Source organism: Xenopus laevis, chromosome 7L (genome assembly GCF_017654675.1).
Source record: "Xenopus laevis strain J_2021 chromosome 7L, Xenopus_laevis_v10.1, whole genome shotgun sequence".
In the NCBI taxonomy this organism is placed as follows: Eukaryota; Metazoa; Chordata; class Amphibia; order Anura; family Pipidae; genus Xenopus; species Xenopus laevis.
In genome coordinates, this window is record NC_054383.1 from 31,925,639 (window position 1) to 31,941,718 (window position 16,080).

The 16,080-nt window shown below is 40.5% G+C and overlaps 1 protein-coding gene across 1 annotated transcript in view; it reads right to left on the reverse strand.

Moving 5' to 3' along the window:
* Positions 1–10,390, reverse strand: part of pcdh8l.L (protocadherin-8-like L homeolog) — a 29,031-nt gene extending 18,641 nt beyond the window's left edge. The window contains exons 1-2 of the mRNA XM_018225303.2: positions 10,123–10,390; positions 1,988–2,063 (exon numbers count right to left, since the gene is read on the reverse strand). Coding sequence (XP_018080792.2) covers positions 1,988–2,063; positions 10,123–10,137 — 91 coding nt within the window. The 5' untranslated portion in view covers positions 10,138–10,390. The remainder of the gene's footprint in view (positions 1–1,987; positions 2,064–10,122) is intronic.
* Between the last annotated feature and the right edge of the window lie 5,690 nt (positions 10,391–16,080).

The window sequence follows — 16,080 nt, forward strand, 5'->3', positions numbered from 1 at the left end:
GCTGATACCGGTCCTTTAGAACAATTCGGCAATTTATCTGCCCATGTATGGGGGCTTCCGACGGGTCTTCCCGATCGATATCTGGCCACGATATAAATCAGGAAGGTTTAATTATTCCACAGGCCGACCCGTCGGAGCCCATTGCTACTCGTTGTAATGCGATCATTCAGCCCTCAGAGAGGATAGGACTGGTTCAAGGTTACGTGATATATAGGTAGCTAGATATGGATGGATTTGGATTCCAAGGTATTTAAACACCTCTGCTGTCATTAGGCGGGTTTGCTGCAGTTGAGCAGAAAGGGGTGTCGGATCCACAAGTAATAAATCAGATTTATCCAAAGTTTTCCAAAGTGTTTTATGTAGCTAGTGAGTAGTGATGGGCGAATTTATTCGCTAGGCGCGAATTTGCGGCGAATTTGCGCGTTTCGCCACCAGCGAATATATTCGCGAAACGCCGGCGAAAATTCGCGGCAAAAATTCGCCGGCGTCAAAAAAAATTTCCGAAAAAACGGACGCCGGCGCCAAAAACGGGCACGGGCGCCGGCGTCGAAAAAACGGGCGCCGGCGTCAAAAACGAGACGCCGGCACCGTTTAGCGAATTTTTCGCCGTTTCGCGAAATTCGCGAATTTTCCGGTGAAGCGAAACGGCGCAAATTCGCCCATCACTACTAGTGAGGGCCTGCATTTGCTAAGTAGACTAATAAGTCATCTGCATAAAGGGAGAATCTTCCTTCCACTGGGCAAATAGCATTTTTTAAGCATTGCGTGTGCCATAGACTGGCAGAGTGATCTCAGCATTTTGGAGGCTGGAAGAAAACCAGTTGAGCGTTATTAGTCTTCCCATAATAGACTTATTTGCAGCATTTTGTAGTAGTCTGAAAATGCAGCCGCATCCCCCATAATGACAAGATTGTTTGACAATTTCAACTCTATTGGAGGCTGTTTTAGTACTTAAAGCCCCCAAGCCCTTTTGCTGTATGCCAATATCATGCCATCAGTGTTGCTTGTGCTATAACTAAAACTCTCTTAAAGAGTCTAACACAATTCTTTCTATCCCTAAAATGCTACCTTCCCAGGAAAAAGACCAAAGACTCACGTGAGGCCCCAGCCTAAAGGGACACATGTAGCAAAAGGCTTTGGGGTATCTAACAACATCTTTCTTTAGTTTAACAAGCAGCAATTGTGCCTTTATGAGCGGTATAGCCTTTTGTATTTGGAAAGGCCCAAGGCACATGGCATTTAATTACTAATTCGTTCTTAATTGATGACATTAAAGAAGTACTTAATGTAGTGTTATGTGTACTCTAGGCAATAACTTTGTAATGAGCAAAAAATCCACCCCTGACTTTTGCAAAGGTTTTAGAGATTAGTTTATTACACCAACTTTCACCCACAAATACACAACTTGTGTAATTGTTGGCATGCTCCACGCACAGCAGTTTCTGTTATGGTGAATAAGCCTGCCATATTTAAAGGGGAACTAAAGCATGACAAAGAAGTAAGGTAGAACTGCTACACATTATATTGTATATCTTCACCAGTTCAAGGCAACCACATCCCTTTAGCATTGAAGATCTGTGCCTACAAAGATGTTCCCAGAATATCCCCATCTTTTTCTTTGTACTGCTATCAGTTGTCTGTAGGTAGACTGTAGTGGGTCGAGTTTTTCTCAACCTGCACCCGTACCCTCCCAATCCTATGTCCCTGGGTAGACCTTGGTCCGACCTGCAGTGATGTCATGAAAGCAGATGTGAGTCTATAAATCAAAGGTCTGGAAGTTGGCAGTGTGAGGCAGGTGGGTAGAGCAGAAGTGAGAGCTCAACCTGAAACCGCTCCGTGACCTGAAGTTTTTTGCGGTAGCTGGTCCAAACCTGCCCAACCCGCGGTTATACCCACAAGTCCTGCGGGTTTCGGGCCAGCTCGCACATCACTAGTGGACTGTGCTCCCAATATAAGGTACACAAATTTATATTTAGGAATATCCAACCTTTGAGCCTCAGTCTGGAGATGTAGTTCAGTAGCTGGAGTTTCTTTGGATACAGGAAGTCATCACAGATGAAAGGCTGCTAAGATGAAGGGAGACTCACTTAACATTACCAAGTCATCTAGGCATCTGCGGCATAATATAATAAAATAAGTTATTTTATCTCTACTCATTGCAATTTGATTGGTTTCTCTATAAATTTTGTTAAATAAAATATGTAGTTGCCAGTTGAAGTGCAAACAATTCTCCTTTATTCTCTATTCAGAGTATTTATTTAGGTTGTAATTAAAAACCTTTGAGGTAACTACACGGTGTGCAGAGGTGACAGTTTTCACAAGTTGCAAGCATGTGTCTGGATAATGACACATTTGTTGCCTCATGTGTACATCGGTAGGTGCTAAGTGTGCTTGGGGCCAAGTGTGAATTGATGGACTAATGATGCACAGGGGAGGTAGCTGTCTATAAGTCAGCTCATGTATAGCAGTCCACGAAAGCACTCACAGCAGTCGCCATCCAGCGTGTATCAAAAAATCATTTATTGGTGCATGGTGTATCAACGCATGGCCCCTCAACCAATCAGAATCAATCCCTCATTAATTCTGATTGGTTGGGGGCTATTTAATGATGTGCCACACTTCCTGTTATTATCCTGACGACGGCTCCAGGTGAGCCGAAATGCGTAGATACACCATGCACCAATAAATGATTTCAGATACAGCTGGGTGGCGACTGCTGTGAGTGCTTTCGTGGATTGCTAAAAATTTTTTCGGTTAGCACCCAGCAAATGACTATGTGAATGGTGAGTGCCGATAATTCCTATATATATATACCCACACATTTTGAGAGTATCCGCTCCCTTTGTCAAGGCTACAATAAGTAACTCCAGTTTCCTTTAACATTTAAAACATCACAGGTCAGATGATCCATCACATATATGATCCCCTCCATATGAACCCAAGTGCACATATATACACATACTCATAGTGACCTATCTGTACACTGACATTTATAAACTTATATATAAACCAATATCTATGCTAGTTGTAGAAAATAGTATCACAATAGCCTTGGATATTATGCTTGTCCAAGAAATCATCCAAGCCACTCTAAAAAGTATTAACAGAATGAGCCATCACAACATCACCCGGCAGTGCATTCCACAACCTCACTGTCCTCACTGTAAAGAAAAGGGTCGGATTGGGGGCCCGGGGTGCGCGTGCGCAGGCGCAGTATGTTTTTCGGGCTGCCGGGCAGTGGTCAAGGCAGGAATGAGCCGGCAAATAGAAGGATCTGAGTGCGGATCTAGGCCGGTGGGGCCCACAAGAGCAGGGGGCCCACCTGTTTTTTTCCTCGCTGTCCCACTGACCCAGTCCGACCCTACATGCTCAGATCCCAGGAGAAGTACACCATTGCTACTAAAATCCCCTACTCCCTTACCCTACATAGACCCCCCTCCCTGCTCCCCCCAGCCTTGGTGGTACCTTTGCTAAATGCCCCTAACTCTTTACTTACCCCTTGGTGCAGATTCTGTCCAGCGGATTTCTATGTAAGATAGGGGGGTAGGGGATTTTAGTATCAAGGGTTTGTTTCTCCTTTAAGGAAATCTCCAACAAACTGCCATTTAGGGTATAACTCTAATATCATAATGGCATTTATATAATTTCTACCAAAGTACATAACCTTGCACTTATCAACATTCAACCTCATTTTCCAATTTGTCTATAGCCTAAGACACACTACCAATTTCAAAAAAAATAAATAGTTACATCATGGATAAATCTGAATTTGAATTTATAATATATTTTAAGTGTCATCCCTATACTGATGTATGATTTTTCTATGATGAACAATGAGGACTTCACACAAGAATGCAAGAGACCCAGAACTAAAAGAAGAGAGCAAGCTGTCTCCACTTCTGGCCTGAAACTGCAAATAAAAGGCCAAGGAGGATGTGGATTATTGAATAGTGACAGACATCTAGTGATCAGTCAACACCATCAAGGGATGCCAACCCAAAGCTGCAATAAGAAATAATTCTTGGCTATAGGGTGAGGACTGCATTAATGAGCCGATGCAGTTCTCACCCAGATGGGATTTTCAGCCACATATTGGTCAGCAGGCCTATTAGAAGGCCCCATACACAGGCCAATAAACTGCTAATTTAGCCCAGAAGGGACACTTTTATCCCCACCTTAAAGGGGAACTATAGTGAAAATGAAAATTTTATATAAGCTTCAGCATACTGAAATAAGAAACTTTATAAATACAATAAATTAAAAATTCTGCATCATTTATGAAATAATCAAGTTTATGTTTACTATCTCTCTCTCAGCATCTGTTTCTCTTCATTCTGTCTTCATGTAGCAGTTGGGTGTCAGATAATCATTGACAGTTTGATCCAATATATCTTATAGGGGGGGCTTCCTTTCCTAGCAGATGAATTAGAGTTCACTCAAATACCTGATTCTATTACAAACACAATCTAACAAAATAACTGCCTTTTGCACAAATCTTGCAAGTAGAGAGACATGATATCTGGTGATTTTAATAAGAGTGAGCTCTAATACATCTTCTAGGCAAAAGGAGCCCCTAATATTGGATCTAACTGTCAATTATTATCTGACACCCAACTCCTGCATAAAGAGAGAATGAAGAGAAACAGACGCTGAGAGAGGAATAGTGAAGATGAACTTGATTATTTCAGAAACAGTACAGAATGTTTAATTGATTGTATTTAGAATGTTTCTTATTTCAGTATTCTGAAGCTTATATTAAATTTTCATTTTCGAGATAGTTCCTCTTTAGCAAAAGGGGAGTGCAAAGCATTGAGGGAACTGGAATCTTGGCTGGAGTAGAGCTGACTTCTGATACATTGTGTCTGTAGTCTGGTAAACTGAAACTGTAATAACATGGCAGACAGCAATTTCCGGTATTGGACCTGTTATCCAGATTGCTACGCACCTGGGGTTTTACAGATAATGGATCTTTCTTTAATTTGGATCTGCATAATAAACCCAATAGGCTGGTTTTGCTTCCAATAAGGATTCATTATATCTTAGGTGGGATCAATTATAAGGTACTGTTTTATTATTACAGAGAAAAATGAAATAATTTTAAAAAATTTGGATTGCTTGGATAAAATGGAGACCATGGGAGATGGCCTTTCCTGTAATTCGGTTGCTTTCTGGCTAACAGATTTCCGGATAATGGATCCCATACCTGTATTTTCAATTCCCACTTCATTTGCAGATTTTAATAAAGGAAAAACTGTAACTCATATTTATTGGAAAGTGGCTGAGAATGACATTACTTTCATAATGTAAAGAAAAAAATATTATTTGCTTGACAGCCACCATTTGTAAGGCTAACAAGCAAGCTGCTGGATCTAAGTAGCAAGGTACATCCACACATTTACATTTAATGAGGGCATAGGATTATAAAGAGCCCAAAGAGGGGTTTGACTGATAGTGAATATGTGTATGTGTGTGTGCCCCCCAAAAATTGTCAGTAATTGTTAAAACAGGTTTGGGTAGGGGGGGGGGGAGTAAAACCTCTGGTTATGCCACTGCTGCATCTTTAAAATTTTCTTTACTGATTTTGCAATTGAATAGCTGCTCTAATCCTTTTGCTGGGGGGCATTGCACTTCTCACTACCAAGCAGAGCACTGGCCAATAGGACAACAATGATCTACAGTAACAGAGACTACTTGTTTCTGATTTGCTGCTCAGCAGACAAAAATAAGGCAAAATAAGAGGATTTTTTGGTTTGCACCTTTTGGAATGAAGAAACAATTTTATTACTTGAGGGCACCAAAGGGTGTAGCGAGGGTGCCAATGACTGGGAGGAGGGATGACAGGCCAGGGGATTGGTGATTGGTGGTTTTAGACTAGAGTATCATTGGTGGGAGCAGAAGGGGAGGGCAGTTATTTATAGCAGGGAGTGCCTTACCTGCTTCCTTTTCCCTCAGGATCCTGGAGCGCTGGTGGAGCTGCCCACCCACCCTCCCGTCATTTACTACAGTCTGTTGTTTCTGCAAGTTTTGTATGTTTGTGTCAAAAAAAAAAAAAAAAAAAAAAAAAAAAATTACATTTTTCCAGTGTTTGTATTTCCTTGTCACAGCGGGGTAAAAGTGTCCTTGCCATTGGTTACCTAGACGGTATTTGGAATGACCTACATGCCCACCGCGGCTGCGGTGGCTGGCATTTGGAAATTAATGGTTGGTAAATTAATGGCAAGTTTTTTCTGTGTACGTTATGAATAAGAATCTGTTTAAATAAAAGCTGTGGCCGACCCTTACCCACTAAAAGGAAGTTTTGCTTCAGTGTTGTTATTTACGCTATGGGTTATATTAGTTAACCGTTAAGTTATCACACATTACCAGGTATGCCTCCTCACAGTCTCAGTCGGTAATTAAAATAGAAGTATTTTGCAAAGTGACTTTTATGCTCTCTAGTGGCAAAATGAGCACATTGTTTGTAACTTTGCATCTCTTTTAAGGAATAAGGCACGATATGTATTTTGCTACTGAGTAGCAGCAATAAGCACTGTGGATGACTTGTCTCTCCTAATATTAAGGTAAAAGACACAAAAGCCTTTCTGTATCCTAGGACCTGAAATAAACAGAGTGCACCAAGCTAGCTAAAATTCAGTCTCAGGCCCATTCACAGCAAGGGATATTTTCGTTTGCTTCTGCAGTGGCACAGATTTGGGCATTTTGAGTTCTACCCTTCTGTAGCAATCGCTTGAACCCATAGGTACACTGGCAGATTGTCCTAAGAAATGCTAACTGCCATGTTTCCAATTATGGTCTGATCCATAAATCCAGTTATAAGGTATATTGATATCTGCCTGCATAACTATTAAATGCCTGGATCGCAAAAAGACCAAAATCACTCCATGTACCCATACCCTTACAGTGGCTGCCTGTCTCTGCCTGCAGTCAGATCAATAAGGTTAGTAAGAATTGAAGGAGAGTGCTTACATTGGTCTTCACCCAGATGTGCTAACTGAGTAGTGGAAAATTTTCTTTCTGTGCGAGTGGCTGAGATTGGTAAAACTGAATGCTTTTTGAGACTATAGGCACAGTTTTTGTATAAAAAAGGATGAGTGTGAAATCCCAAATACAGTGGATTATTCTTAAGGAACATGAGGAATGGTATTCTGAGGGAAATGACCCATGATTCTCACAATCATTGCTGCCAATTACAAGATGGAAATATTCCACCAGTTTATTAGGTACCACATCAACATTTGGAGCTTTCCTCATGAAAGCAAATGGGGGAATATTAGAACAAATGGAGAGTAGGAAGGTGAGGCGTTTCACACCTCTGCAAATTAAAGATCTTGCCTTCCCCCTTTGTTGCCTGTAGGAGATATTAAAGTGCCAAGTTAGCTGATGTGGAGATTATTAGGAATGTTCTTGTCCCAGCTGTCACTGCCACCCAGTGGGATGCCCTTTATCTCCTCTCCAAAAGACATGTTTGTACTTGCCAGATGCCTAATATAAACATGGCAGCCATATCAGGAGATGCAATCTTCAGACATTGCTATTACTGCTGCCCTACTGGGACAGGCAGACTGCAGAGCCCACTGGGAAGCCATGAGATAAGGGACAGAGATCACTGATAATGCCAGGGTCAGTTGGTTTAGAAAGAATGATTGCAGAATAAGGAGCATTTCAAAGGTTAGTCATCTGGCAGTAAATGCCCCATTGACAGAATTATAAGATAAGCCCATCTTACGTTTCCTTCAACAGAAATAGCTATGTGAGTTGCCCTATAGTATAAGGGCTAGTCCACACGGGGAGATAGCCACGCGTTTGCGGTCGCGGCGACAAAGCGCCGCGCCAGTCGCCGCGACCGGCGCAGGCGACAGTTTTGTATTGGCGCCTATGTAAAAACGCCTGTGCTAACCACACGAGGCGATGCGCTTTTCAACAGTCGCCTGAAAAAGCCTGGCAAAGCATTTTCAGGCGACTGTTGAAAAGCGCATCGCCTCGTGTGGTTAGCACAGGCGTTTTTACATAGGCGCCCATACAAAACTGTCGCCTGCGCCGGTCGCGGCGCTTTGTCGCCGCGACCGCAAACGCGTGGCTATCTCCCCGTGTGGAATAGCCCTAAATGTTTAATTCAGTGGAAAAGACAGAATAGGGCACTGCAACAAGGTACCAAATAGATTGTTAGCAGTGGCACAGTACAAAACTTAGGAGTAATGGAAAGTCATTTCACATGCACTAGGTTCCTAAGATTTATTCTAGCATGGCTACTTTCTGCATGGAGTATTTATATCTGTGTGGATTTCCTCCCCCACTCCAAATACTTTGCGGAAAAGTGACAGAAATGACCCTTGTCATTGTGACAACGTGTCAAGGATAAACTAAACTCCAGTGGGACAGGGACTGATGTGTATGTTGAACAGTCTCTTTAAATTGCAGCATAAGATGTTTGTTCTTAGGATATTAACCTTTATTTACTCATGGGAAAGCAGTACAAAGATTCAGGGCTGGTTAGGTTAGGGTAGAGCTGTGAGGGCTTTCCCTTTGCCCCCAACACCAGAAGGAGCCCGAGGAGTATTGCAAATACTTCTAAAAATATTAAAGACATATTACATAGTAAATTAAATTGAAACATTCTTTTAAGTCTATATATAACCTGCCTAACTGCTAGTTAATTCAGAGGAAGGCCGAAAAAACCCATGAAGCCTCTCCAATTTTCCTCAGAAAAGAATCCTTCCTGGCTCCAAGATGGAAATCAGACCAGTCCCTGGATCATCTTGTACTATGAGTTATCTTTCATAACCCTGTATTCCCTCACTTGCTAAAAAGCAATCCAACCCCTTTTTAAAGCTATCTAATGTATCAGCCTGTACCACTGATTCAGGGAGAGAATTCCACATCTTCACAGCTCTCACTGTAACAAAACCATTTACAAATAATTAGACGGAACCTCTTTTCTTCTAATCAGAATCTGTGCCCACGTGCCAGTTAGAAGGACCTACTGGTAACTAAAGCTTATTACAGTAAGTAACAATTGTTAGATGTTCTCAGTATATACATCAAGGGGGCAGAGAGTCCACAACCCCTGTTCCTCCAGGTTGTTGTTGTTAAACAGAGAAACCCTGCATCTAGGGTTGCCACCTTTTAAAAAAAAAAAATACCGGCCAGTGGTGGGGGCGGGTAATAAAGGGGCGGGCCGTAATGCAAAAGGGGCGGAGCCAGTGGTCAGCGACTTTAAAAAGGGGCGGGGTCGCAGGATATCGCCGCAGAAGGGCCGGGGCCACATCGCAGAAGCCAAAGGAAATGTAAGTTTTTACTGGAGGACAAGGGCTTTTGTAAAGGGCATTACAAATTACCGGCAGCTACATTGCCGGTAAATTTTTAATACCGGCCCCGGCCCTGGCAGGTGTTTTACCGGCTAGGCCGGTAAAATACCGGCCGGGTGGCAACCCTACCTGCATCCCACACACACCTCTCTGCATCATCCTGGGGCAGCCTCACTCCAAATTAAAGCCACAGTATTTCTGCATGACCCAACTCTCTTAAATTCTGCAAAGTTGCCTATGATTAAGTATCCTAATGATATGAAACGCGTAAGGCTGTATCCTAGTGCACTGAAATAAAAATACTTTTTAAATAACAAATCTGTCTGGAATATTGGTCTTTGGAAGTGCCTGCTCATTTTTGCTATAAAGTTGTTACACAGTTACATCATTGCCCAGGTTACTTAACCAATCCTGAATGTTATGCTGCGATGTGCTGAGAAAACTGCCTGACGTGCAAATAAAAAAATATGGACTTACTGCTAAGAAGTCATTCTGTAAATGACTCCCTATATCCATTGCCCTTTCTATAAAGAGTATGTCTATTGTAAATAAAAAACAATAAAAAACAAAAAGTGTTTCACAGCATTACACTATACCTGAGCCTGGCCACTTAGATAACTGTGTGTATTTGTTAAGGATACCCAAGCTGTTTTTTAAGATTCATAATGGGACTATCCACCCACAAAATGTAATGCCAAGCAATTTTTTACATTTAAAATAAATTAAAACATGTCAATGATTTTTAAAGCAAGTGTTTTGCAAATGGAAGGGGCAGCTTTATGAAAATATGAGATTAGAGCTCAAGTGAAAAACTCACCCACTTTCGACTCATTCCTTATCTTAAGGTTTCAATCAATCAATCATGGCCAGATACCTAAATAAAGAGTTGCAAAATGCACCCTGACAGCCCCCTACTGAGTCTTATTGATCACTGCAGTTGTCCCCGGTGTTGGCTTTGGTACATTGGCTAATGTGATGGCTGCTGTAGCTCTTTCTTCCTCCTTTATTGCAGGTTAAACCTTTTCCTCAGGAAATTTTGATTGCTGACCTTCCACAACAACATCGCTAAGAACTCTGCCTATAGTTACAAAAACAGGAATTTAGTATCACTACTGGCCAAGGATGCTGGAAGTTGCAGTTATAGTTGAAGACGCCCTACCTCTTTATATTACTGTCTATTCCAGATTTAATGACCATTCTCTGTTTACTTATTATGAGCTCACAGCTCCCATCATCCTCAGTTGAGAAGTACTCTAAATTACATAAGGTCAGATATTCGCCACATTTTGGTAATTGTAGAATGGGAGTCATCTCCATCTCCTCATTCAAAACTGAGTGTATATCTTTCTATAGAAGTATGGTAAGCCCAGAGCATATCCATGAATACAGTAATGCAGCAATATCAGCTATACAGCAATATTAAACCAAAAACAAAAACAAATGGCGTACTTCTCTCCCCTGCTTGGTGACTGTTACACCCATAGCAAAACATGGTTTAGTTATTATACAGGTAAGAATTCTATTCCTTTATGATCTATAAGAATTTTTGTTTATAGTTTTTATAGCTTATTTATGGCATACTAGAATTGTTAGCACATATACTGGTTTGCACTAAAACACACTTTTTAAATACATATAGTTATTTTTCTCCTCTATATAATACTGACTTGTTTAATGGAGAAGGAAAGTCCTTTTTACTTGGGGGTGCCAAAAGTTAGACACCCTCAAGTGATCACAATAAACAGAATTCATAAATCATAATTATTACACATAATATTATACACTTTATAAATTGAATATGGTGAGTAGTGATGGGTGAATAAATCCGCCTGGCAACGAATTTCCTCTGCCGGCGAATAAATTTGCGAAACTCCCACGGATTTTGGATGCGTGTCCAAAAAGTCTCTTGCGTCAAAATCACCGCGCATCAACATTATTCAGACGCCCATTGACTTTAACACCGGTGTCAAAACTGACGCAAGCAACTTCTCAGACGTGCATCCAAAATTGACGCAGGCGTCAATTTTCGAGTTTCCCGCACGTTTTGCGCCAAAAACTCACTCAGCCTGAAAAAACTACAGAATTGTAGAGCAGGAGTGTCTGGCTTTTCAAGTGGGCCCTCAAATCTCTAAGTATTTTATATTGGGGCACCACTTTAAGCTTATTACAGACCATGCCCCACTCATTTGGTTGAGCCAAGCTAAAGAAAGGAATGCAAGAGTAACAAGGTAGTTCTTTTCTTTACAGAACTTCAGCTCCACTGTTGAGCATGGGGAAGGAAAGTGGCAACAGATGATCTGATGATCTGTAAAGAAATGTTCCAAACATTGTGGCAGTCTGCAAGCACCAATAGTTTTTTTACTTTGATGCCTTTTAAAAATGGGCACCTAGGGGCACATTTACAAAGCTCGAGTGAAGGATTCGAATTAAAAAACTTCGAATTTCGAAGTGTTTTTTTGGCTACTTCGACCTTTGACTACGACTTCGACTACGAATCGAACGATTTGAACTAAAAATTGTTCGACTATTCGACCATTCGATAATCGAAGTACTGTCTCTTTAAGAAAAACTTCGACCCCCTAGTTCGGCAGCTAAAAGCTACCAAACTCAATGTTAGCCTATGGGGAAGGTCCCCATAGGCTTGCCTGCGTTTTTTTGATCGAAGGATATTCCTTCGATCGTTGGATTAAAATCCTTCGAATCGGTCGATTCGAAGGATTTAATCGTTCGATCGAAGGAATTATCTGCGCTAAGTCCTTCGACTTCGATATTCGAAGTCGAAGGATTTTAATTCCTAGTCAAATATCGAGGGTTAATTAACCCTCGATATTCAACCCTTAGTGAATCGGCCCCTGCGTGTCGCATCGGATCAACGACAATGCATCCGACAATGTATTCACTTACCTTATTTCCGTCGTATGCGTTTTGACGCCAGCGTTTTGCCGCAGCGCGTCGTATCGCGCCAAAAATGTCTGTGTAGTCCTATCCTAAGGATTCAATTTTGTAATTGAAGATTATTTGTCTTGGTTGTGTTTGTACTAGTACTAGTTACACCTGACATAGTTACACCTGAACTATAGATCTAAATGTTCGATCGCAGGATTTGCGCTAAATCGTTCGACTTCGATATTCAAAGTCGAACGATTTTAGTTCCTGGTCGAATATCGAGGGTTAATTAACCCTCGATATTCGACCCTTAGTAAATCTGCCCCCTAATGTTATTTGCTAAATCAGGCCTAGTAATGGGTATATACTGGCTATTGTTTTCTATTATTTTCCCTTTCTGTACAGTGAACATGCAAAGTCTCCCAAATAACATGTCACAACTCCTTAACCTTAACTGTTGCTTGTGATCAATGTCTGTTCCTCAAGTCTAAGGGCAGAGACAGACGAGAAGATTTGGGGAGATTTAGTCGCCCGGCGACAAACCGGCTCTTCTTCGGGCGACTAATCTCCTCGAACTGCCTCCCCGCTGGATAGAATCGAAATCAGCAGCCGGATTGCACTAAGAGTGCTTAGTTTTCTGAAGTCGCCCAGATTTACCCCACAAGGAAACTCCGGGCAACTTCAGAAATCGAAGTGCTCCGAGTTAAATCCCGCCTGCGATTTACATTGTAGCTGGTGGGGAGGCAGTTTGGGAGATTAGTCACCCGTAGAAGAGGCGATTTGTTGCCGTGCGATTAATCCCCCGAATCTTCTCATCTGTATCTGCCCTAAAGGGGTGGCCTCTTGTTCTTTGTTGAGGATTAGACTTGAGGAACAGAATTTGCACTTGCATCAAAGCAAATGCTTGGTTACCTAGGTGACTGGTAGGATCAGCGCGGGTCAAGTGATACAACTAAATTAAATAAAGTTTATCAATAGACAGTGATGATTTTTGTCTTGGATAAATACAGTACCTAGGTTACATTGCACTGGAACATAGAAGTTCCAGGAGTAAATACATATATTCTGTTCATATAGTGAATCATTTACCCCTATCATAAAATATAAGTATAAGTCACCAAACAGTTCCATGACCATATAATATGGGCAACTGCTTTTATACAAACCATTGGACTCCAAGTTGACCTCTAATATCCTCGTATTTTAGCAGAGGGTACATTTTTTATTATAAAACACACTTTTCAGTGAATCATGTGACAGATACGACATCACTGAGAATTAATTATAACTGATGACATCACTAAGCACCATTTATAAAGAAACAATTTACAGGATATTAATGGCTGTTGTGTACTATATATGTGGATTTAACACTTTTCAATTTGCTTTCAGAGTGTCTAGGACATCCATTGAGGACTACAACCTGCAGACTTTCCTAGGTGAAGGGAGTTGATCAGTCCTTAAAGGGGAACGATCGCGAAAATGAAAATGTAATATATGCTGCAGCATACTGAAATAAGAAACTTTCTAAATACAATCAATTAAATATTCTGCATCATTTTTGAAATAAAGTTTACTCTTTCAGCATCTGTTTCTCTTTATTCTGTCTTCATGCAGGAGTTGGGTGTTAGATAGTCATTGACAGTTGGATCCAATATATCTTATAGGGGGGCTCCTTTTGCCTAGAAGATGTATTATTAAAATCACCAGACACCATGTCTCTCTACATGCAGAATTTGTGCAAAAGGCAGTTATTTTGTTAGATTTTGTTTGTACTGGAATCAGTTATTTGAGTGAGCTGTATACATCTTTGTAAACTGTATAATGAATCAATAGAATTCTTAATGAATCAGATGAAAATTGAGCGTAGGACTGGCCAGATATGGGATGACTTTGACGTAGTTGGCCAACTTAAATATATTGCAATATATGGACAAACAATCCCTGTTTTGTTTAAAGGGTAAGGCATTTTTTAGTAGCAGTATGCACAAAATGTCTTTGTCTTAAATATATTGATACTGGGTTGTGTATGGCATGTAGAGACCCCAAAATGAAAATACCCCTTATGCTCTATTATTTCTCTCTTAAGTAGATCAATTTACCTTGGGGGTAAAGCCACAATTATTCCATAGGGCAAACTATCTAAATATAAAAAACATTAGTCTAGTCTGGTCCTGGCACTTAAAGGCCAATGCCCAAACCTTGTGCACTTTTGCCTTACAATTGCTGTCTGAATGCTATCCACTGACTTAGAATGTAAGCTCTTAGGGGCAGGAGCCTCTTCCTACTGTGCCTCTTGCCACTTAATCTCTATATATTTATACATTTTATGTATTATAATGCTTGTCCTTCCTGTGTGTTCTATTGTAAGCTGTAAGATGGTACAATGCAGGGAATCCTTGTAGCGCATTACACACAGCAGCATTTATCCCTTATATCATTAGGTACAAAGATTAAACATCCAAAATATGAATGTTAGGGGGTTTTCTAAATAGAATAAATAAATAAATAGAATACCCAATATGTAGCGGATTTCCAAAGTATGTACCAGTTAGTGACCCCAAATTTAAAGTGTATATGGAAACAGGACGTCCTGTGTTCTGTAAAAGCACGCTGCTTTTGTTTTGTCCATCCAATAGTAAGAAAATCACAGAAAACCATATAATTGTAAAAAAAAATCATGGTTTAATATGTCTTAATTCTACATACCACCAAACTATAATACTATGATTTGCTTAGCAGTTTTGATGGCATTCATCATGTCAAAGCCAGTTGTCTTGACATCCAGTATGCAAGTATGTGCTATATAGAGACCTCCAAATGAAAATAGTGTATATGAATTTGTTTCATACAATAAGTAGACCCTAGAAACCCACATATTTTTTTTTTAGAAAGTACACATTCTGATTAAACCAAAATAAACTACAAATAATCAAACTTTTTCTAAACTTTCAAAGAAAGTTTTAAAAATTGTCTCAAAGCATTGTATGGCCCACATAGCCTTATGTACAAAATAAATCATCCTAATTGTGAATGCCAGTGTTCTTCTGAAGTCTGTTTGATGCAAGGAATCCATAGTATTACAAATCTATGTTCCACATAGACACCTCAAAACAAATATTCACAGGTAAAAACAAGCAATCAAGAAGGTAAAAGGATAAGGGATGATACAAGCACTCTCGCTTTAGGATATTTCCACAAAGGTTACAGCCAAGGCAGTAAAAAGTATATTTTTCCAGGATTTCATTAACATTTGTCTTGAGATTTTCCGAGCTCCTTATCTATTCTTATCTCCCACCTCTTATCTCTTATCTTATGCGTTTTTCTCTCAACTCTTAATCTCCTACATATAGTTTCTGATCACATATCTGTGTGGGCCATTCTGTTTTTCTAATATTTGTGATAACTTTAGGTTGACATTAGCCTAATTTGTGATCATGAGTGTACCTGTATGTGCAAAAGTAGTAAAAGTATTTTCAGGTGCATAAAATACCTGGGCCAGGCAAGAAGAAGACTGTGATTTAAATATTAGAGGGAAAGAAATCAAAGATCCAATTAGCGGCAATAATATATAAATAATAATAAATTGACAACCTTCAGGATTTTTTCAAAACCATTTAAATTTGCTATGGTGGTCTATGGTACACTGGATACTGCAAACACAGCCTCAATTCATCTTTTAAACCCATATTTATTACTATATTATAATATAAAATAAAAACATCATGTATGATCAATGCTAGACCTGCAGGGTGGCCACCCTATGAGAAGACTGTGTTCAGTGCCGTAACTAGAGGGGGGTGGGCCCTGGTGCGTGATGTGCAGCTGGGCCCCCGCCCCCCTCCATACATGGCGGATTCTAGTGGCGAGCGGGCTGCCGGGGGGCCCT